Raw genomic sequence first — 23,367 nt, forward strand, 5'->3', positions numbered from 1 at the left:
ATCATTGAAGAGAATTCTGTGGTCATTATTTAACTTGGTAAGTGGTTGGCAGGTCAGTTAATCCAAATATGCCCTCCTACCTCTTGTTCCACTTCTTGCAGATGAATCCCTTTTATTTTAGCAAACAGGCTGAGGTTTTCCTTCACAGTGAGTGTGTCAAATTGAACATTTAATTGAGGACAGACACCAGTTATCTTTCTGATTTCCTCCAAGTCTTGCATTTCAGAAAGATTTTTATTATAGACCATAATGGATCCTAAGAATAGAAGTTAAAAATAAAATTGGCAGATAATACATTTTATTAATATTCATAGATCTCATTTAAGAAAAAATTGGCATATATTCACAAATGTCTAAAATGATTGGTGAACAACTATTAAGTATTCTTGACATAAACACATGCTTATAGAACTGCACATTTCCCTTTAAATGTCACACAATGGAATAAAGATAATAATTTTTATAAAAATTACAGAAATATAAAGTATATTCAGAATTATGTAGCTCTTGGAAACAATTTTAGATAGACATTATTTCTCCTAAGCCATCAAATTTAAAAATTAAAATGAGAAGCATATGCTTGACTTTATTCTATAAGACATCTTGTCTTTAAGAAATTTCTTTTTACTCACCTTCTGTTGGAACAGACAATCCATTAAGAATATTTAGCAGTGAAGATTTGCCAGCTCCGTCGTGACCCAGAATGGCTGTGATTTGACCTTCATATATGTCAAAGTGCAAGCCTATTTTTAGAACAAATTATTACATAATAAACAGAAAGGGCATTAACAGGTCTGGCCCCAACATAGAACAAGGCTATTTAGTTTAGTGGTGTGTTTCTTAGCATTTCAATACTTTAAAATACACAATGTTCAGTATTTTCCTAATTGCCACAATAATACACATTAGAACTATAATAATTAAAATAATACGTTACACGTGTAGGATATAGTGACTAAAAGAACAAAGTAAAAGTCTAATATGGGCCAAAGTGAATATAAAAATAAAGATTAATAAAATGAACTTTCAAATTTATTAAAAAGATGGTGTATTTAATAAATAATATTGGGACAAGTAAAGAAATACATTAACAAATTTTATGTTTGTAATTTTTTTTTTTTGAGACAAGATTTTGCTCTGCCACATAGACTGGAGTGCAATGGAGTAATCACAGCTCACTGCAGCCTCAATCTCCCATGCTTTAGAAATCCTCCCACCTCAGCCCCCTGTAGCTGAGACTACGGACCCACGCCACCACACTTGTCTAATTTTTGTATTTTTATTAGAGACAGGGTGTCGTCATGTTGCCCAGGCTGGTCTCCAACTCCTGAGTTCAAGCAATCCACCCACATTGGGATTTACAGGTGTGAGCCACCATGCCTGGTCTCTTAATTTTTAAATGGAAAGTATACAGTGTTTTCCAGAGTAAGAGAGAAGTGATACTGGCTGTTGGGACTGACCCATAGTAACTGGAAAACTGAAATAGAAGCTTCAGTTTCTTCATCTGCAAAGTGAGAGATATATTAATATGTCTTTCACAGGCCTAAATGTAAAATGGTACATGTAAATCACTTAGCGTAATTCCCAGCACACACCAAGTCCTCAATGAAATCTAAATGTTTGTTGCTATTATTGTCATTGCCATTATTATTCATTATATATTGCTGTAGGAGTATAAATTTTTATAATATTAGAGGAAAATAATTTGAAATATGAATCAAGAATCTTGAAAGTATGTTTCGTTTGAATTAATTCTGCTTCTAGAAATTTATATTCAAGAAACAATTTGTGATATTTACAAAGATTGAACAAGGCTGTTCATTCTAGTATTTTTTATGACACTAAAAATTGGAAACAAACTGAATCCCATATACTGGTGTGTTAATAAGTTAATCGTGGTATCCATATAATGGAATACTATTTTGCTTCTGAAAAATAGGCCATAGATAAGAGATTTCAAAAGTGTGTCCCAAAGGTATTGCAGATGTGCTCCAGGGACTAACTCCATGAGGAAGGAAGATGAGGCTGAGGGAATGCAACTTCTTTTTTTTTTTTTTTTGAGACGGAGTTTCACTCTTGTTACCCAGGCTGGAGTGCAGTGGCGTGATCTCAGCTCACCGCAACCTCCGCCTCCTGGGTTCAAGCAATTCTCCTGCCTCAGCCTCCTGAGTAGCTGGGATTACAGGCATGCGCCACCATGCCCAGCTAATTTTTTGTATTTTTAGTAGAGACGGGGTTTCACCATGTAGACCGGGATGGTCTCGATCTCTCGACCTCATGATCCACCCGCCTCGGCCTCCCAAAGTGCTGGGATTACAGGCTTGAGCCACCGCGCCTGCATGGGAATGCAACTTCTTCCCTGCTTTCCCAAAGAGCAGCTACACTTGGTTTGAATTCATATTCATGTTTTTAATGTATTGATGTCCAATGCTTTTAATTTTTTTAAGGTGTTGCTATTTTTAAAATGAACAAAATTCTTAAAGTTTTTTGTTAGACAAAAAGAAGTTCATGACTTGATGAGTGCAAAGGTAGTTCGAAATGTGCTCCAAAACTTTAAACAGTCAATTTAAAATTACTTCAATCTATCCTGAGCTAAAAATTAAAGAAAGAAATCACAGATCTAGATGGTATTTGATGAGAGATACCTAGAGAGAGAATAAAGTTGCTCAAAGACCTAATCTTAAAGCAACAAATAAGATTGAATTAAAGGATGCTGCATTTATTAGAAAATACATGCAATATAAACACAATGGTGGGAGAAGTCGCCACTTCTGGAAGGTCCACGGCTCTTCTTTTTCAGCTTTTAAGGCTTTTGTCTCTCATAAAAATCATGTTTATTTCCCCTAAAAATTATTTTTTAATAAAAGTAAATTGTCCTCCATGAAATGTTGCTACTCACTTTGATGTTTGCTTAAATGTCCATTATAGAAACTGTATGTTAGAATATTTTGTACCAAAATGTGTTTTTTCATTTCAAATTATAAATTACATTTGTTATAGGATATTGACTTGTGAAATTTAATTCATAGTCAATGGTTTTACTCATCTTGCTTTAGTTAACCTCACCAGTACATATAAACTATGTAAATTCAGTGGCTAGTATAAAACCTTTATCAGATTTAAGTCTAGATGGTCTTTCCTCACAGTGACAATATATAAAATATTGTTCATAGTAGATTAATCTTTAAAAACAAAGTGAAATTGCATCCTTCATTGTATGATACCATTTTTGTAAATTAATAGATCCATGAAATATCTGGAAGAATTTTACAGCATATTCTTAATCATGATTAATGTCCAGGTGATAGTGTTAGGTCATTTGTATTCTTTTTTCTTTTGCGTATCTATGTATTTCAAATTTTTCACATTGAATTGTTTCCCTTTTTTTGTGATAAAGAAGTCAGTGAAAGAATGAAATGTGCAAATGTTTTTCTTTACCTTTCAATGCTTCCACTTTTCCAGACTTTCCTTTATATTCTTTCTTAACATTTCTGATTCTGAAATAACAGAAAGGGTGCTTATTTAGCCAACACAGAAGTGAAAATATCATAGGCCATTAATAGCCCTAGTCATAGTGATATCTGCAGCCAACCACTTTACGTGAAATAAAGCATGTCATAAAGTCTATTCAGAAAGAAAAATACCTATTTTTGATTAATCATTTCTCATGAGAAAGAAAATAAAGGAGTCTCTCTCGAAAGTTACAATTAAAATACTAGTATTGGCCTGGCGCGGTGGCTCAAGCCTGTAATCCCAGCACTTTGGGAGGCCGAGGCGGGTGGATCACGAGGTCGAGAGATCGAGACCATCCTGGTCAACCTGGTGAAACCCCGTCTCTACTAAAAATACAAAAAATTAGCTGGGCATGGTGGCACGTGCCTGTAATTCCAGCTACTCAGGAGGCTGAGGCAGGAGAATTGCCTGAACCCAGGAGGCGGAGGTTGCGGTGAGCCAAGATCGCGCCACTGCACTCCAGCCTGGGTAACAAGAGCGAAAACTCCGTCTCAAAAAAAAAAACAAACAGTATTTTGCCTAGAAGAGTAGAATGCTGAATGTAATTATCCTCACTTTCTTCCTCTAGCTTTAAAATAGTTGGTTCTTCTCCCTGTTCAAGATCAGCTCATTTACCAGGGTTCTTGAATTGGTATCCTGCAGCCTTTCCAAGTCTTGCTTATTTATTTATTAGTCAGATACTCTATTACCTGCATCTTTTATAGTGTCCTCTCTAATAGCTCCTCTTTGAGCTCACTTCTGCTTTAACATAATTTAATTTCTCTCTCCCTGCATTTTACAAAATTCTCAAAGTAAACTTGCCTTTGTAAACTTTCCATTTTCACTTCCTGATCTTTAATTCCTCTTCACATGCACTCTGATTTCTGAACTCACCACTCCAGTAAACCACTTCATAATAAAATCATCAGTGACCTCCTAATTATAAAATACAACAAATACTTTTCCATTCTTACATGTTGGATTTTAAGTCATTGTTGATGACTTTCTCTTTGTTACTGGTGTCTGTATTCCAGACTTACTTGCTTTGCTTCCTATTTTTCTAAATGTTCCTTCTCTGTTTCCTAATAAAGTCCTCTTCTTTCATCAGACACAGCACCTTGGTGTTCCACAGGGTTCTTCATGTATATGATGGATCTTATCCTTTGAGACTCTGTCCAGAAGTTTTCTCATTGGATTTTTTGTTTTAGCGTCAACCTAATGTTGACCCCACCCTTTTCATTGATCTTTAGACTCACACACCTAATGGTTTGCTAGATAGTCTCTTTTTCTTTTTCTCTTTCTCTTTTTTTTTTCTCTCTCTCTGTTAACACACACACACACACACACACACACACACACACACTGCTCTTAATCTGTGGTTATCTGTGGTGAATACACATTAGAATTCCTAAGGGAACTGATGCCTGCAAACGACCCTCAGAGATTCATATTATATTTATATTAATTACTTCTCTGCAGATTTCACACACAAAAAAAGATTCACATTAATTGATCTGGGGTGATGACATTTTCTTAGCAGTGCAGGCTGAGGATTGGGATATTTTAAATGTTCTTCCAAATGAGTCTAATGTAAAGCCAGGTTTGAAAATTAACTGCTCTAAAACTGCATATCCTTTGTCCACTTTTTGATGGGGTTGTTTTTCTCTTGTAAATTTGTTTAAGTTCTTTGTAGATTCTGGATATTAGCCCTTTGTCAGATGGGTAGATTGTAAAAATATTTTGCCCATTCTGTTGGTTGCTGGTTCACTCTAATGATAGTTTCTTTTGTTGTGCAGAAGCTCTTAAGTTTAATTAGATCCCGTTTGTCTATTTTGGCTTTTGTTGCCATGGCTGTTGGTGTTTTAGTCATGAAGTCCTTGCCTATGCCTTTGTCCTGAATGGTATTGCCTAGGTTTTCTTCTAGGGTTTTTATGGTGGTAGGTCTTACATTTAAATCTTTAATCCACCTGGAGTTAATTTTTGTAAAGGTGTAAGGAATGAGTCCAGTTTCAGCAATCTCATTACTGGGTATATACCCAAAGGATTATAAATCTTTCTATTATAAAGACACATGCACATGTATGCCTACTCAGAAGTGCACAGCTTCATGGAAACTGAACAACTGGCTCTCGACTCTTGACTGGATAAACAATGAAATGAAGGCAGAAATAACAGTGTTCTTCAAAACCAACGAGAATGAAGACACGACATACCAGAATCTCTGGAACACATTTAAAGCAATGTCTAGAGGAAAATATATAGCAATAAATGCCCACATGAGAAGCAAGGAGAGATCTAAAACTGACACACTATTGTCAAAATTGAAAGAGCTAGAGGAGCAAGATCAAAAAACTCAAAACATAGCAGAAGACACGAAATAACTAAGATCAGAGCAGAAGTGAAGGATATAGAGACACAAAAAACCCTTTAAAAAATCAATAAATCCAGGATCTGGTTTTTCGAAAAGATCAACAAAATAGACCACTAGCCAAACTAATAAAAAAGAAAAGAGAGAATAATCAAATAGATGCAATAAAAAATGATAAAGGGGATATCACCACAGATTCCACAGAAATACAAACCATCATCAGAGATTATTACAAACAACTCGATGCACATAAACTAGTAAACCTGGAAGAAATGGATAAATGCCTAGACACTTGCATCCTCCCAAGCCTAAACCAGGTAGAAGTCAAAACCCTGAATAGATCAATAACAAGGTCTGAAGTTGAGGAAGCAAATAAGAGCCTACTACCCAAAAAAGCCCAGGTCCAGATGGGTTCACAGCCAAATTCTACCAGACATACAAAGAGGAGCTGGAACCATTCCTAATGAAACTATTCAAACAATCCAAAAAGAGGGAATCCTTCCCAAATCATTTTATGAGACCAGTATCATCCTGAAACCGAAACCCAGCAGAGAATCAGCAATAAAAGGAAACTTCAGGCCAATATCCATGATGAACATAGATGCAAAAATCTTCAATACAGTAGTGGCAAACTGACTGCAACAGCACATCAAAAAGCTTATCCACCATGATCAAGTAGGATTCATCCTGGGGATGCAAGGCTGGTTCAACATATGCAAGTCATAAACATAATTCATCACATAAACAGACAAAAACTGCATGAGTATCTCAATTGATGCAGAGAAGGCCTTTGACAAAATTCAACAGCCCTTTATGCTAAAAACCCTCAATAAACTAGGTATTGAGGAATATATCTCAAAATAATAAAAGCTGTTTATGACAAACCAACAGCCAATATCATATGGAATGGGCAAAAACTGGAAGTATTCCCGTTGAAATCTGGCACTAGACAGGGATGCCCTCTCTTACCACTCTTATTCAATATAGTATTGGAAATTCTAGCCAGAGCAATCAGGCAAGAAAAAGAAATAAAGAGTATTCAGATAGGAAAGGAGGAAGTCAGATTGTCTCTATTGGCAGACAACATGATTGTATATCTAGAAGACCCCATTGTCTCAGCCCAAAATCTCCTGAAACTGATAAGCAACTTCAGCAAAGTCTCAGGATACAAAATCAATGTGCAAAAATCACAAGCATTCCTATACACCAAGAACAGACTTAAAGACAGCCAAATCAAGAACAAACTGCCATTCACAATTGCTACAAAAAGAATAAAATATCTAGGAATACAACTAACAAGGAACATAAAGGACCTCTTCAAGGAGAACTACAAACCACTGCTCAATGAAATAAGAGAGGACACAAACAGATGGAGAAACATTCTATGTTCATGGTTAGGAATAATCAATATCATGAAAATGGCCATACTGCCCAAAGTAATTTACAGATTCAACACTATCCCCATCAAGCTACCAATGACCTTCTTCACAGAACTGGAAAAAAACACCTTAAACTTCATATGGAACCAAAAGAGAGCCTGCATAACCAAGTCAATTCTAAGCAAAAAGAACAAAGCAAGAGGCATCACAGTACTGGACTTTAAACTATAGTACAAGGCTACAGTAATCAAAACAGCATGATACTGGTAACAAAACAGACATATAGACCAATGGAACAGAACAGAGGCCTCAGAGGCAACACAACACATTTACAACCATCTGATCTTTGACAAACCTGACAAAAACAAGCAATGGGGAAAGGATTCCCTGTTTAATAAATGGTTTTGGGAAAACTGGCTAGCCATGTGCAGAAAGCAGAAACTGGACCCCTTCCTGACACCTTACACTAAAATTAACTCCAGATGGATTAAAAACTTAAACATAAGACCTAACACCATAAAAACCCTAGAAGAAAATCTAGGCAAAACCATTCAGGACATAGGCATAGGCAAGGACTTCATGACTAAAACACCAAAAGCATTGGCAACAAAGGCCAAAATAGACAAATGGGACCTAATCAAACTCCACAGCTGTGAATCGGCAACCAACAGAATGGAAAAAATTTTTGCAGTCGACCCATCTGACAAAGGGCTGACATCCAGAATCTACAAAGAACTAAAACAGATTTGCAGGAAAAAAACAAACAAGCCCATTCAAAAGTGGGCGAAGGATATGAACAGACACTTTACAAAAGAAGACATACATGAGGGCAACAAACATATGAAAAAATGCTCATCATCACTGGTCATAAGAGAAATGCAAATCAAAACTACATTGATATACCATCTCATGCCAGTTTGAATGGCAATCATTAAAAAATCTGGAGACAACAGATGCTGGAGAGGATGTGGAGAAATAGGAACACTTTTACACTGTTGGTGGGAGTGTAAATTAGTTCAGCCATTGTGGAAGACAGTGTGGTGATTCCTCAAGGACCTAGAAATAGAAATTCCATTTGACCCAGCAATCCCATTACTGGGTATATATCCAAAGGATTATAAATTGTTCTACTATAAGGACACGTGCACACAAATGTTCATTGCAGCACTGTTTACAATAGCAAAGGCCTGGAACCAACCCAAATGCCCATTGATGATAGACTGGACAGGGAAAATGTGGTACATATACACATGGAACATCATGCAGCCATCAAAAATGATGAGTTCATGTCCTTTGTAGGGACATGGATGAACCTGGAAACCATCATTGTCAGCAAACTGACAGAAGAACAGAAAATCAAACACCGCACGTTCTCACTCATAGGTGGGTGTTGAACAATGAGAACACATGGACACAGGGAGGGGGGCATCACACACTGGGGTCTGTCGGGGGAAATAGGGGAGGAACAGTGTGGGGTGGGGAGTTGGAGAGAGACAGCATGGGGAGAAATGCCGGATATAGGTGATGGGGAGGAAGGCAGCAAACCACACTGCCACGTGTATACCTATGCAACAATCTTGCATGTTCTTCACATGTACCCTAAAACCTACAATGCAAAAAATAAAATTAAATTAAATTAAAAAGAAAATACATGTTCTCTTCTTTGATTTCCCTAAACTAGGGTAGTTAAGACTTCTATTGTTTATATAACAGTTAATATCTCTATCCCTACATTTATCAGATTGAATTTCATGTACCTCTTTATTTCTTCTCTAGACTGTGTTCATGTTTGTAGCCCTAAAGACTAGTAAAGAACCCAGCAAATGCAACAATATGTTTATTGAATGACTGAATAAATTAAGCAAAGTTAAAAGGTGATGAGTATGACCAGGTATTTTATTTCAGCATATCTTTGTAAAATAAAATGGCTGTTGAAGTGAAACTTTGTTTTATTTTAATAAAGAAAATTCCATTTAGGAGGAGCTGGAGTTTTCAGACTTTAGATATGAAATCAGTCATTTATATTTGGGGCAGACATCCTACCTGTGTTCTGGGAATATTGCCTGAATTGTCTATAGTTACAAGAATGTACATATGTGTACACAATTGCCCCCAGAGAGAATGTGACTTAGGGGTTATGAATGAGGAAAAGCCAGTTGTGAATTTAAAAAATGTATATTTTGACAAATCCAGAATCATGATCTGGTTAGAATTCTACAAGCTTTCATCCATATCCCTGATACATAGAGCTTAAAGGTTTCATATCCTGTAAGCTCTATGTATCTTAGGGGAAGAATTCCTTTGTATATAAAGCATTTGTACATAAAGGGGAAGAGTTCATTTTTATATAAAGCTAAGATCACCTAGGAAGAAAGAAATCAATACCTTAGTGCCTTTTATATACATACAAAACAGAATTCACAAGTTGGAATTGATTGAAAAAGATTTGACATTGTCTAGAGATGGGGAAGGGCAATGATGCTACTGAGAAACAATCACTGTGAAGAAGAAAGAGATAAAACTTGTGGACTGGAAACTGCATCTACTGTTGGGTGGTCGAAAGGCAATCTTAGAATGCTTTGCAGCCCCAGACCTGCTTTAACAGTGAGTGAGTATGTACCACCTTGTCACTAAAGAGCTACAATACTGGATGCCTACGCCTGCTTTCCTGCTTTGGTGTGGTTGTGGGGTGAGGTGCCCTACCGTGGAGCCAAAAGTTTTAGAGTAGCCTTTGAATCAAATGACTTTCTTTCCCTGGTTTGTCAGTAGCCTCAGATCTCCACCTGAGCTAAGAACACAGAACAAGTGACAAGTATGCCCAGTTGACACTGTATACATCGGCTAGAGTTGGAGGCATAGTGAGGGTGTGGGAGGAGAGCGGAAAGTAGGGGGAAGGTGAGGGTGGAGGACATTTTACTTTCTTTTTTTTTTTGGCCACTAGGCAGCAGTAGAAGAATAAAGAAAATTTTTGGAACTTTGTAAGTAACAGATTTTATTAGAATATTGCATCTGAGAATTAGAATTTGAATAATAATATATATAATATTATTTTGTACCCTCAACTGGTAAAGAATGATTGATGACACCAGAACTGAGTTTTACAGAATTATTTCTCACTTGGCCTTTCTCATTTGGATAGATATTTTCTATAGAGCCGGTATATTCCTAGCTGGAGCAGAGGAAAGCCTGTTGCCCCCCTCAGGAAACTTAAACGGAAAATTGGTTAAGAACTAGATGGAAGAAGCTTAGGTATATGAATTAGGCCTCTTTGTCTTGGAAATATTTCACTTGCTAGCTATGGTTCCCTATTTATTAATTCTCCTTTGCCTCCTGACATCTCAACAGTATGTTAAGAGCATAGACTGTAGAGCCAGACTGGATTACAATTCCAGTTCCCCATATACAAGTTGTGTGACATTGGCTAAAAGATTTAAGCTTTCATTACTTCGCTTTTCGTATTCTCAAAATGGGTTAAATAAAAATACCTGCCTTGTTAAGCTTTTTGTGGGAATTATGTGTAAGTCAGGTACTTAGCACTAAGTAAACGATTGCTATTTAAAGTTCTGATTGATTAACTTTGTATCAAACTTTGTAGAAAAATCTACAGAGCTGTTTTGAAATCCACGATACTTGGGTTCAATCCCAAAACTGCTGAGTTAGAATCCCTGGCTAAGAATATACTCTAAGTGCTCCTCATGTAATTCTGTTATATACCAAATCCCCTAACAATTCTACAAAGTCAATATTACTCTTGTTTCACAGAAGATACTGAGACTTATAAGATTTTGTTTTTCCAAGATCACACATCAAATAAGAGACAAGAGTATTAGGATCTAAGAATTTCTCATTCATAATTTCTTACTTCTTCCAACTTACCATATAAGCCAGATGAAACTATAGAGAGAGGGGTTCACAGAATGAAAGGAGCAAGTATAAAAGAGAGGTGGGGACAAGAGAAAGAAGAAGAAAGGGGGGCAAGATGAAGTGTGGCTGGATAATATAATATGGAACTGATAATCAAGGAGAATTTTCCTTTCAATTAACAGAAAAAACTGGTAGTCATGGAAATGGAGCAGTTCGAAGTGACACTGACAAAAACAAATGTCTTCTCCTTCAATATTTTGCCTCAACCTTATCCTGCTGCTCTTGGTTAATAATTCTGTAGCCTTGTGCTCATGTGTTAGTATTAATTATAAGTGTGATTACCTGATGGCTTCTTTTCCTTGAAATTCAGGAGCAACTGGTTCAAAATAATCATCAGAGGGATGTTCCAGTTCTATTTCTTTCTCAATAACCTTATTATCAGGCCTTTGGTGTTGGAAACAAGGTGATGAATTCAAGAAAAATAATGGAGAATAATGGCGCTCATCTCCATCTAATTAACCAAGAGGCAACAAAATATGAGAACAGTAATAGTAAAACAATGAGCAAAAATGCCTTGCTCATAACAATGCAGAACGTCTTGAACTTTTAAACATCATAGAGAAATTTTTTCTTTTCAAATCCTATTTATTATTAAGAAGGCAATTTGATGATGACATAAGCAATGAGAATTCAAAGGAAATAATATATTACAAAAGTTAGATAATATAATAGAGCTTTCAACAAAGTATAAATAAAATGTTTGAATAAAATGTGATCTAAAAGAAAAAAAGAAAGTCAATAGGAAAATGAGGTTCAAATAAAATATCAGGTGTATGACCAGCTGAGCTGCGTTACAGCTTTTCCCAATCAAGACCTTAGTACAGATCTTAGAGCCTCTGTCATCTACATCTGTAGAAACAGACACCCATCAAGGAAACCAACATATGCCCTTTTTTTTCCAGTCTTAACAATGGGTTGCAGTAGCCTTGATAATAGGCTTATGAAAAGCAGATTTGCATCACCTAATAAACATATTTATTAAAATTTTTTTAGATGTGATCTAAAAGGAATTTAGGAGATGGAATGAAACCAAATATTTGGGAAAACACAAAGCCTCAATATAGTGCATAAAAATAACTGTAGACATGTTTGTGAACTTAAGTGATTTGACCACAGCAACATAATTGAATATAATATTGAAATCTATATATTCCTGCTTAGGCATGAATACATGGAGAAAATGTATTTGTTTGGAATAAATTTATAGTGATATTTTAAATATGTTTTTCCAGGTTAAAAAATGAAGTTGAATTTACTATCAAGGGCCTTCACGTATCAACCAGAAGTCACAGAAAGACAGGAATATGTACCAGTAAATACATAGAAAACCTACAAGACAACCTTAAATATAGTCAAAGTGGAAGGTACATATAAAATAAGAGGATAAACAGGGAAATTGTGCCAAGAAAAAAGCTTTCTGATTCTAGTATGTGTGAAAAAATTCTGGTTTAGGTGAAATTTTTGGTTGTTTGCAAGGTAATCTAACTGGGAAATTAATACACTTCTGTAAATTTAAACAGTATATAAAACATTTTGAGGATAATGCTGAACAAATATTCACTAGGAAGCACTTCCATAGTATAATGGCCTTCTGTCATCCTAACCATTATAAGAATTAATTTATTTTATCTTGTTCTGACACAAATCCTAAAATGACCCTTTCAAAATGCTTTCAGGGATACATGAAAACCTAACATTACTTAATTATTGCATAATTACAAGATATATTATAATATTTATTGTCACATAAATATATTGTTATAGTAAAGTCATAAGAATAATTGTTTTTACATAAAAATGTCATCGAACCATTAAAATTATGAAGTAGAAATAAAGAACTTACTAGTTTGAAATGGGAAATACTCATTTAAAAGGTCTACATAATCTTAAAAATATATGTTTAATGTAATTAATAACTGTAGCAGTCATAGAAAAACTCACTATTACTTACAGGGTAAAATTTTGTCAAAGTATAATGTCAATAGCAAGTAGATGAGACCATCCAAAAGCAATATGGAAAAAGTTGCTATCATTGTATATGAGTCTCCTGAAGAGTCAGGAAAAATTAGATCATTCAAGTTATAATCCAGTTTGATCACCTAAGATTCAAAAATAATAATAAATGTTTAAATTAAATAAGTAAATAATTTGACAAAGCAGCAAAAAGTATTAATTTATTAACTAACTTTTTTGAGAGGCCCTTAGTAGTTACTACTCAAATATATACATAAGTAAATAAAGGTACTGATCAAAATATTTCTATTTTACAGTGAAAAAAACTAGAAGGAAACATTTATTTAATGAATACAATGTTCTAAGTATCAGAATTTAAATTATAATTCATTTGTTTTTATAAAATCATTGCAATAACACAAGTATCTATTATGGGCAACAAAGGAAATACAAAGTTTGGAAAGAATATGAGAAATTCTTGGAAGCCTCTAATTAGATAAAAAGAGAACTTACCTCTTTTTCTAGTTATTATTTCAAATAAAAGTTTATATTTAGAATTTTGCCATATAACAACAATGACTATGTTCTAGGAACTGTTCTACGTGTTTTGTATATTATCCCATTCAATCTTGCTCAAAATCCTATCAGATAAGCAATAAGGCATATAAAAATAATGAGTTTTTAATCTTCATTTCACTTGTGATGAAACTAAGGCACAGCAAAGTCGAGTAACTAAAAGTGGCTAAATGAAATTAGAATAGAGAAAGTCTTACTCCTAAGTCCAATTCCTTACTCTGCACGCTATATAGCTTCTCAGTCTATGTTAAAATGTTAACATTTTCATGATAAAGTTGAATTTATTCTAGGAATTCCAAATTGGGTCAACATTTGAAAATCTATCAGTGTAATTCAACGTAAAACAGACAAAATAGGAAAATAATGTGATCCATATAACAGACACAGAAAAACTGTTTGGTAAAATTTAGTATCTATTCATAATAAAGAAAATATCTTCACAAACTAAGAAGATGACTCTTCCTTAATCTGGTGAATTACATGTACAGAGATTAACAGTAAGTGTCATGCTTAATGTTACAATGTCAAAAGCTTTTATTTTGCCTGCATTTCTATTCTTTAATAGAGGTCTGGACCTGTGTAGGAAAGTAGGAAAAAGGAATAAAAAGCATAAGGATTGTGATGGGAAAAATATAAGCCATCATTATCTACAGATGACATGATTATACCTAATTCCAGCATAAAACTCAGAAAAATATTGAGTTTAATGAGAGAATATAACAAGTATGCTGCCTATAATGCCAATGTACAGAAATCAGTTTCATCTCTACATTAACAATAAATATTTAAAAAGAAGAATTTAGACATAGATGCTATTTATAATAGCATGAAAAATATCAAAAGCATTGGAACAAATCAAATAAAAATGTGTGAGACCTTTACAAGGAAAACTAAAACAGACCAGGTGCATTCATCATACCTGTAATCCCAGCACTTTGGTTGGCTGAGTTGGGACAATCGCTTTTTTGAGCCCAGGAGGTTGAGACTAGCCTGAGCAACACAGTGAGAACAACTCTCCACAAAAATTAAAAATTAGTTAGGTGTGGTGGTGTTACCTACAGTACTAGTTACTTGTGAGGCTGAGAAGGGAAGATCACTTAAGCCCAGGAAGTCGAGGCTGCAGTGAGCTGTGTTTGTACACTCCAGCTGGGGTAACAGAGCAAGACTTTGTCTCAAAATAAAAATAAAATAATTATTAAAGAAAATTGAAGATCACTTAAATGAATGCAAAGATATATTATGCTCATGGCTGAAGAAAAGATGACAATTTTCTTCAAATTGATTAAAATATTCAACTGCAATGCCTGTAATCCCAGCACTTTGGGAGGCCGAGGCAGGTGGATCACGAGGTCAAGAGATCGAGAACATCCTGGTCAACATGGTGAAACCCCATCTCTACTAAAAATACGAAAAATTAGCTGGGCATGGTGGCGCGTGCCTGTAATCCCAGCTACTCAGGAGGCTGAGGCAGGAGAATTGCCTGAACCCAGGAGGCGGAGGTTGCGGTGAGCCGAGATCGCGCCATTGCACTCCAGCCTGGGTAACGAGTGAAACTCCGTCTCAAAAAAAAAAAAAAAAAAAAAAAAAAATTCAACTGCATCACATTCTTAACAGCTTTGTACAGGCATATATGTGTGCAATTATGTAAATTGATAAGCTAATTCTAAAATTTACATCATTGCAAAGAAATTAGAATAGACAAAACCCTCTTGAAAAGGAGATTAAAGAGGTAAAACTGCTACTGCCAGATATCAAGACATATGATAAAGCAAAACAATTAGGACAACGTGGCCACAGTGCAAGGACAGGCATTTTGGCCAATACATGATTGACTGAGTTATGATAAAAGAAAGATTGCAATTCATTCAAGGAAAAGACAGTCTATTTGATAAACTGAGATGTAGAAATTGGATATTTGTGTAGCAAAATTTTATTGCCTCTACCTATGTACATACAAAAGTTATATTGATATGGATTTTATATCTTAATGCAAAAGCTAAATCAGTCAATACTCTAGAAAAACAGCCAGAAAATGTCTTTGTAAACTTGGTGTAGGCAATGATTCCTTAAACTGATTTTTTTAAAAAGCATTCTATAGAGAAGAGGAACTTGAAAAATTAGACTTTATAAAAATTATTTATCTCTGTTCATCACAGGTACCATTAAGAGAGCAAAAAAGCTAGCAAATAAATAACGAAAAAATGTCAAATGTTCAGCATGTGTAAATAATTCTTAGAAAGCAATAACAAGAAGATAGAAAACTCAGAGGAAAAATGGGCCAAAGACCTGGATAGGTAATTTACAAAAAAGAAAATTCATAAATCCACTTAGCATATACAAAGGTATTCAACTTCACCAATAGTTGGGGGAATATAACTTAATGATAAAGGATATATTATTGCATAACTATCAGAATGACTAAAATTTGAGATACTGGCAATACCAAATCCTGGTGAAGCATTGGAAAAACTGGAATTCTGAAACACTGTTGTTGTAAAACTAAATTGATGCAACCACTTTGGAAAAATATTTGGTGGTAGCTACAAAAATTAATATTTGCATATTCAACCACACTATTCTGTTGTTACATTAACATAATGAACAGAATGGAATGTCCATATTCAGTAGAAAATGTGTGCTCAAATGCTTGTAGCAGTTTTATTAAAAATAGTCAAAAACTAAAAATTATCATCTATCAATAAGAAAATTGATAGTATGCTAATGCTAATAACACAATGCTAATAACACTACACTACAGCTACACAAAAACTATGCTGCCACCTAAAAGCATCATGTTGAGTGCAGAAAAGAGAGATTTTCAAAAATAAACTTTGTGAAACATCACTTCTATGGAGTTTAAAACATGCAAAACCAAAACTTCTATTTAAAAACACACACAAGTGATAATGAAAGGCAAAGAAGTGAATATCATAGAATTTTTACCTTTAGGAAGAAGGAGTGTTCTGAGGGGTTTGTGACTGATGGTGACATTCTATTTCATGGATACTTTGATTTACTTTATAATTATCTGTTAAACTATACTTGTGTTTGGAAAGTTCTTCATATTCATAGGTCATACAATAAAATATTTTAAAAGCAGGTTTATGTAGCAATTTTTAATAAACTAGCAGATATTTTTATCATGTTAAATGAATAGCAATAAAAGTAAATATTTGCATATAGGGGGAAAAGCCTGGAAGAAAATATTTCAAAATGGAAATACATCTGAGAGGTGAAATCTGGAGGATTTTTTAAAATTTAAGTTTCTTTGTGAGATGACAATTTTTCTACAATGTAATAATAACATTTTAAAGTTTAACGTCAGAAAAATTGCTTAGAATAGAAGCTCTTATTTCTCCACATCCTCTCCAGCATCTGTTGTCTCCGGATTTTTTAATGATCGCTATTCAAACTGGCATGAGATGGTATCTCAATGTAGTTTTGATTTGCATTTCTCTTATGACCAGTGATGATGAGCGTTTTTTCATGTTTGTTGGCCTCATGTATGTCTTCTTTTGTAAAGTATCTGTTCATATCCTTTGCCCATTTTTGAATGGGCTTGTTTTTTTCTTGTAAACCTGTTTTAGTTCTTTGTAAATTCTGGATATCAGCCCTTTGTCAGATGGGTAGACTGCAAAAATTTTTTCCCATTCTGTTGGTTGCCAATTCACTCTAATGACTGTTTCTTTTGCTGTGCAGAAGCTGTGGAGTTTGATTAGGTCCTATTTGTCTATTTTGGCCTTTGTTGCCAATGCTTTTGGTGTTTTGGTCATGAAGTCCTTGCCTACGCCTATGTCCTGAATGTTTTTGCCTAGATTTTCTCCTAGGGTTTTTATGGTGTTAGGTCTTATGTTTAAGTCTAATCCATCTGGAGTTAATTTTAGTGTAAGGTGTCAGGAAGGGGTCCAGTTTCTGCTTTCTGTACATGGCTAGCCAGTTTTTCCAACACCATTTATTAAACAGGGAATCCTTTCCCCATTGCTTGTTTTTGTCAGCTTTGTCAAAGATCAATCCCATTACTGGGTATATATCCAAAGGATTATAAATCGTTCTACTATAAGGACACGTGCACACGAATGTTCATTGCAGCACTTTTTACAATAGCAAAGACCAGGAACCAACCCAAATGCCCATCGATGATAGACTGGACAGGGAAAATGTGGTACATATACACCATGGAATACTATGCAGCCATAAAAAATGATGAGTTCATGTCCTTTGTAGGGACATGGATGAAACTGGAAACCAACATTCTCAGCAAACTGACACAAGAGCAGAAAATCAAACACCACATGTTCTCACTCATAGGCGGGTGTTGAACAATGAGAACACATGGATACAGGGAGGGGAGCATCACACACTGGGGTCTGTTGGGTGGAAATAGGGGAGTGACAGTGGGGGGTGGGGAGTTGGGGAGACATAGCATGGGGAGAAATGCCTAATATAGATGATGGGGAAGAAGGCAGCAAATCACACTGCCACATGTGTACTTATGCAACAATCTTGCATGTTCTCCACATGTACTCCAAAACCTAAAATGTAATTTAAACAAATAAATAATAAAAAAATAAACAAAAAGAATAGAAGCTCTTAGTTTGAGTAGTGCTGATTCTGGAGGGTATAAAGTATCTAATTCTTTTGAAATCTCAGTAATAAACCAATTAACTAGGCTCTTACCTGAGTCATTCCAGCAGTAAAGGCAAAAGGGCTACAAATACTCAAAATCCACTCCAGAGATGAAGGAAGTTGTTCATACAATACAGTGAACCCCATACATCCCCAACAGAGGGTAAGGAGAAACACGGCCAAATTGGTGAGGACAGCTTTCTTCAACAACACACTCATCAGGAACACCAAAGCTACCTGCAAGAGAGAAAAGACATTCAGCTGTTATATATGTATTTAGCTCACTGAGAATTATTAGCAGCCCAATCAAATAATGATTTTTATATCGTAACATAAATATTTATCAGTGAGAAAATGGTGAAAACATTACAATAGAATGAGTTTGTTCTTTCCTCAACCTCTTTTTAAAGAGGATTTTTATTTGTTCTACTCAAATGCTGGGCTTTTGTTGCTGAGGAAAGGGTGGGGAAAAAGCTGGAATAAGTGCTGAGGCTGCAGTAGAAATGCCGGCTTGGAGCTAAATTAATGTAATGAAGCTAAATTAATGTAAGAGGAGGCCTCTTCACACACTTTGCAGAAAACATCCTGGAGGGTGGAAATTAGAAGCCCTTGTTCAGAGAAGGGAGAGGGGAGTGAAATGAGAAGTGAGTATGAAACAGAATATTAGAGGGAGAAGAAATATTGTGATCAGCAACCATGTGATGGGCACCCTTATGGGGAAAAAAAGTGGGTCCACCCCTCAAAAATAACCTCGATAATCATACAGAAAAGCCTCTGATATTTTTAGAGTCAGCATCATTTTTTTCTTTTGGATAGGTAATTTCATTAGTTTAGATCTTTATGCAAAAGACAGGTCAAATTTTATTTGGATTACATAATTTTTTCACTCCATAGAAACTATCTCAAGTACATGCAAGGACATACACACTTGTGCATACACATGATGAACATGAAAGTAGTGATTGTAGTAACCCATTAGGGCATTAATATTAGCTACATATAGCTAAGATCTAAAGCAGATAAAGTGGTATTAAATGTATGAACTTACCAAAGATAAGCCATATAAGAAAAAGAGTATAAATATGACCATGAAGCCAGTCATGATTACAATTTGGGTGAGTGTTATGATCATTGTAATGAATATGGAAAAAATAAAGATGAAGCCAGCATAGATTAAACCCCAGGAGAACCTAAATAAAAACAAAAAGTTATATAAATTATGTTAACTTATTTACAAAATATTTAATATATATAAAAGCATCTAAAGAACAATGTAACGACTACCCTTGCACCTTCGATTAATAACTCTACTGTTAATCTGACAGCAGAAGTTCATTGCATACCTTCTTTCAATGGTAATTCTCCTTCATAATTGCCATTCATTTTCATTACCTTTACCACAATACACACAGAGGTGACAGATATTGAACTCTGGTAAAGGTACCAACCAATGAAAAAGGGTGCCAAGGCCAGGCATGGTGGCTCATGCCTCTAATCCCAGCACTTTGGAAAGCCGAGGCAGGTGGATCATTTGAGGTCAGGAGTTCCAGACCAGCCTGACCAACATGGTCCTAGCTACTCAGGAGGCTGAGGCAGGAGAATCACTTGAACTTGAGAGGCAGAGGTTGCAGTAAGCCGAGATAGTGCTATGGCACTCCAGCCTGGGCAACAGAGCAAGACTCTATCACAAAAAAAAAGGATGCCAAAATCAATTAAGGGACTATAAGCACAGCTGGGCCCTTGTGCCTTGTTGGTATCTATCCATTAGGCAACAGCTCTGTGTGCATGTACTGTATAAATAGTATGACTATTGTATTAAACAGTATCAACAATATCATATGTATGTATTCTTCTGCACATTGTCTGTATCAATCAACATTATTATACACCGCTGTATAATATTTCATTATTAGAATATGACCCAAAATTCTGCTGCCTGTGGAAATTTAGGTTTTTTCCATTTTTTTTCTATTACAATGCCAAGAACATTCTCGTACTTGTCTTTTTTGAGAAAAATGTACAAGAGTGTTTCTAAGCATTTTACATCTTCAGGTTTGTTAGATATTGCTATACCATTCTAATTGTAGACTTGGAAGCAACTTAAACCTCTGATCAATAAGTAACTCTATGAATACTGTGGCAGTTGATAATTTGTCCATGAGAATCTCAGCAGGTAGCACCTCCGGTCTCTTTCGTAGTGGAAAATCAAAATTTCACAACTCTACTAAGCCCATTCTATTCTCTCTATTCCTATTCATAATTTCTTCACTTAAACTTGTATAAAGTAGCTGCACCTTTAAATATTTGCACTATTTTGCCTTAAATGGGCTAGAGTTGATATTTTTATGAAGTGGTTATTAAGAAAGAGTATTCAATCTCAGATCTAACAAGCCTGTAGTGTGATTTAGCCTGTGTCTCCTTTTAAAAATAAGGAAACTGCAATCCCTATTATTAGTTAAGGGGTTAAATCCAAGGTCACAAAATAAATTTGTAACAAAGTTCATGAAGTTGCAGGCCTTATCTCTGTCCAGAGAGCTTTCCTCTACTTGTCACTGACTAATTAAATGGGAATTCAAAAGCTGAAGCATATAGCACAACTATTAAAACCAGGATCTTATTGTGGAAGACAGTGTGGCGATTCCTCAAGGACCTAAAAATAGAAACCCCATTTGACCCAGCAATCCCATTACTGGGTATATATCCAAAGGATTATAAAGCATTCTACTAGAAGGACACATGCACACGAATGTTCATAGCAGCACTGTTTACAATAGCAAAGACCTGGAACCAACCCAAATGCCCAACGATGATAGACTGGATAGGGAAAATGTGGTACATATACACCATGGAATATTATGCAGCCATCAAAAATGATGAGTTCACGTCCTTTGTAGGGTCATGGATGAACCTGGAAACCATCATTCTCAGCAAACTGACACAAGAGCAGAAAATCAAACACCGCATATTCTCACTCATAGGCGGGTGTTGAACAATGAGAACACATGGACACAGGGAGGGGAGCACTACACACGGGGGTCCTTTGAGGGGAAATGGGGAGGGACAGGGGTTGGGGAGGTGGGAAGAGATAGCATGTGGAGAAATGACTGATACAGGCAAGGGGACGGAAGGCAGAAAACCACACTGCCATGTGTGTACCTATGCAACAATCTTGCATGTTCTTCACATGTACCCCAAAACCTAAAATGCAATAAAATAAAAATAAAAAAATAAAAATAAAAAACCAGGACCTTGCATCAATATGTCCCAGTAAAACATGTTTACACTGAATTTACTGCTTATTTGATTCTTTTCAAATTTCGTGCCATTACAATGTTTAAGCCTGTGTTAGAAACATGAGCATTTTTAAAAAGCATATCACATTCTGCAGAGCCTACTTCATCAATTCAGGAGGGAACTACTTTAGGTAGGAATCGAAAAACCACAGGATATGAAAATTACAAATGAAAGGAATTACCTAGAAATTACCACTACTTAGAAAAAGGAACTACTTGCAGGGGTAGAGTGGAAAGACAGATGTTAATAAGTATATAAAAACCATTTTGCTAAAAACAAAGCAATTCAGACGTTATGCTTAAAGAATACTGATTACATTTCACATTTATTACATTAGTAAAAAAAATTGTCATAAAGTTTATTTCCACTAGATACCCCGCACTTAGTAGAAACATTTCAGAATCTTTTTTCTTTTTAGTTTTAAGGATGTATATACGAATTTATATTGCTAAGTATTTAGATTGCATACATACTAAGAACACTTGTCCTGAGAATGAATTCACACCCAAATGTCCCATACCTTCCTGACTTTAATATAGAGTTGACTCATGCCTCCCTGGTCTCAGGTGACTGCAGGGACACTGTCCCATAGGACATTCCCTGATCAGTAAAGAGGCCCCTTTTACAGGGGTTTCCCCTTACAGACTCCATGGGAGGCTCTAAGTTCATTCTTTTGTACTTCCCAAAGTTCCACTGCAAAAACTTCTCCTTCTCTCTTCTTTATTTGAAGACCTAGGTTCCTATTTTTCTATCTTACAATTTATGTATATTAGAATTAAGATTTTCTCCATTAATAAAATATATTGTTTAGAAAATTAAAAATTTACTGGACCACAGTTTTATTTCAGGTAACACGTGACTCAAAGGAATTGTTCAATATGTAATTTATCATTCATTCCAGGTAGTTCCAAAACCATAAATACTATTTGCTTGATACAGGGAGTAAACAGAAAAACATCTCCCAGGATTTAATATAACAAATGTTATATTTCTTTTGGGATAAAATTAGCAGATTATTTTTTACTTTTTTACTTTTTCTAGCCAGTATGGATTTTGTCACTGATAGTATTGCAAAATTCTCTGCTTTGGCCTTTTGGAAGCTTGGAGCTTGCATGCTTTGCATTCCTATCTAATAATCTTACCTACTGATTATTTTCTAGGTCACCCAGACTGGAGTGCAGTGGCACAATCTCAGCTCACTGCAGCCTCTACCTCCCAGGTTCCAGCAATTCTCCTGCCTCAGCCTTCCGGGTAGCCAGGCTTACAGGCATGTGTTGCCACACCTGGCTAATTTTTGTATTTTTAGTAAAGACAAGGTTTCACCATGTTGGCCAGGCTGATCTTGAACTCCTGACCTCAGGTGATCCACCTGCCTTGGCCACCCAAAGTGCTAGGATTACAGGTGTGAGCCAGCATACCTGGCCTATTTGTTAGGTCTTTATTTCTACTCCTAATTATTTGTCTTTATTTAATACAAATACCTATACCTACCTACATATATACACATATATATGTGTGTACGTATATATGTTTGTGTATGTACACACACTCAAGTATGTATACATATGTAATGTATGTATATATGTATATGTATATATATTACATATATATGTATACACACTCATTATTTCACTTAAAATTATATGTGGAGTGAGGGGTAAGATATCAATATCAATACATAAAGCAAATGACCTTACTAAGGCCTTCCTACATGCCAGCCTATGTGTTGTATGTCCTGGGTATATTATGGGGGTT

General features: G+C 35.4%; 1 protein-coding gene across 22 annotated transcripts in view; it reads right to left on the reverse strand.

Moving 5' to 3' along the window:
* The window catches only part of ABCA6 (ATP binding cassette subfamily A member 6), a 95,882-nt gene that overhangs the window by 58,926 nt on the left and 13,589 nt on the right, over positions 1-23,367 (reverse strand). For all 22 annotated transcript variants that reach the window (XR_012514702.1, XR_012514701.1, XR_012514703.1 and 19 more), the window contains 7 exons: positions 19,367-19,508; positions 18,370-18,555; positions 13,115-13,262; positions 11,446-11,614; positions 3,439-3,497; positions 633-743; positions 81-256 (listed from right to left, as the gene is read on the reverse strand). Coding sequence is in view for 15 of the 22 variants with exons in the window: in XM_074388901.1 (XP_074245002.1) it covers positions 81-256; positions 633-743; positions 3,439-3,497; positions 11,446-11,614; positions 13,115-13,262; positions 18,370-18,555; positions 19,367-19,508 (991 nt within the window). In the remaining 7 variants the exon portion in view is untranslated. The remainder of the gene's footprint in view (positions 1-80; positions 257-632; positions 744-3,438; positions 3,498-11,445; positions 11,615-13,114; positions 13,263-18,369; positions 18,556-19,366; positions 19,509-23,367) is intronic.

The sequence above is a fragment of the Saimiri boliviensis genome, chromosome 17, assembly GCF_048565385.1.
Source record: "Saimiri boliviensis isolate mSaiBol1 chromosome 17, mSaiBol1.pri, whole genome shotgun sequence".
Lineage (NCBI taxonomy): Eukaryota > Metazoa > Chordata > Mammalia > Primates > Cebidae > Saimiri > Saimiri boliviensis.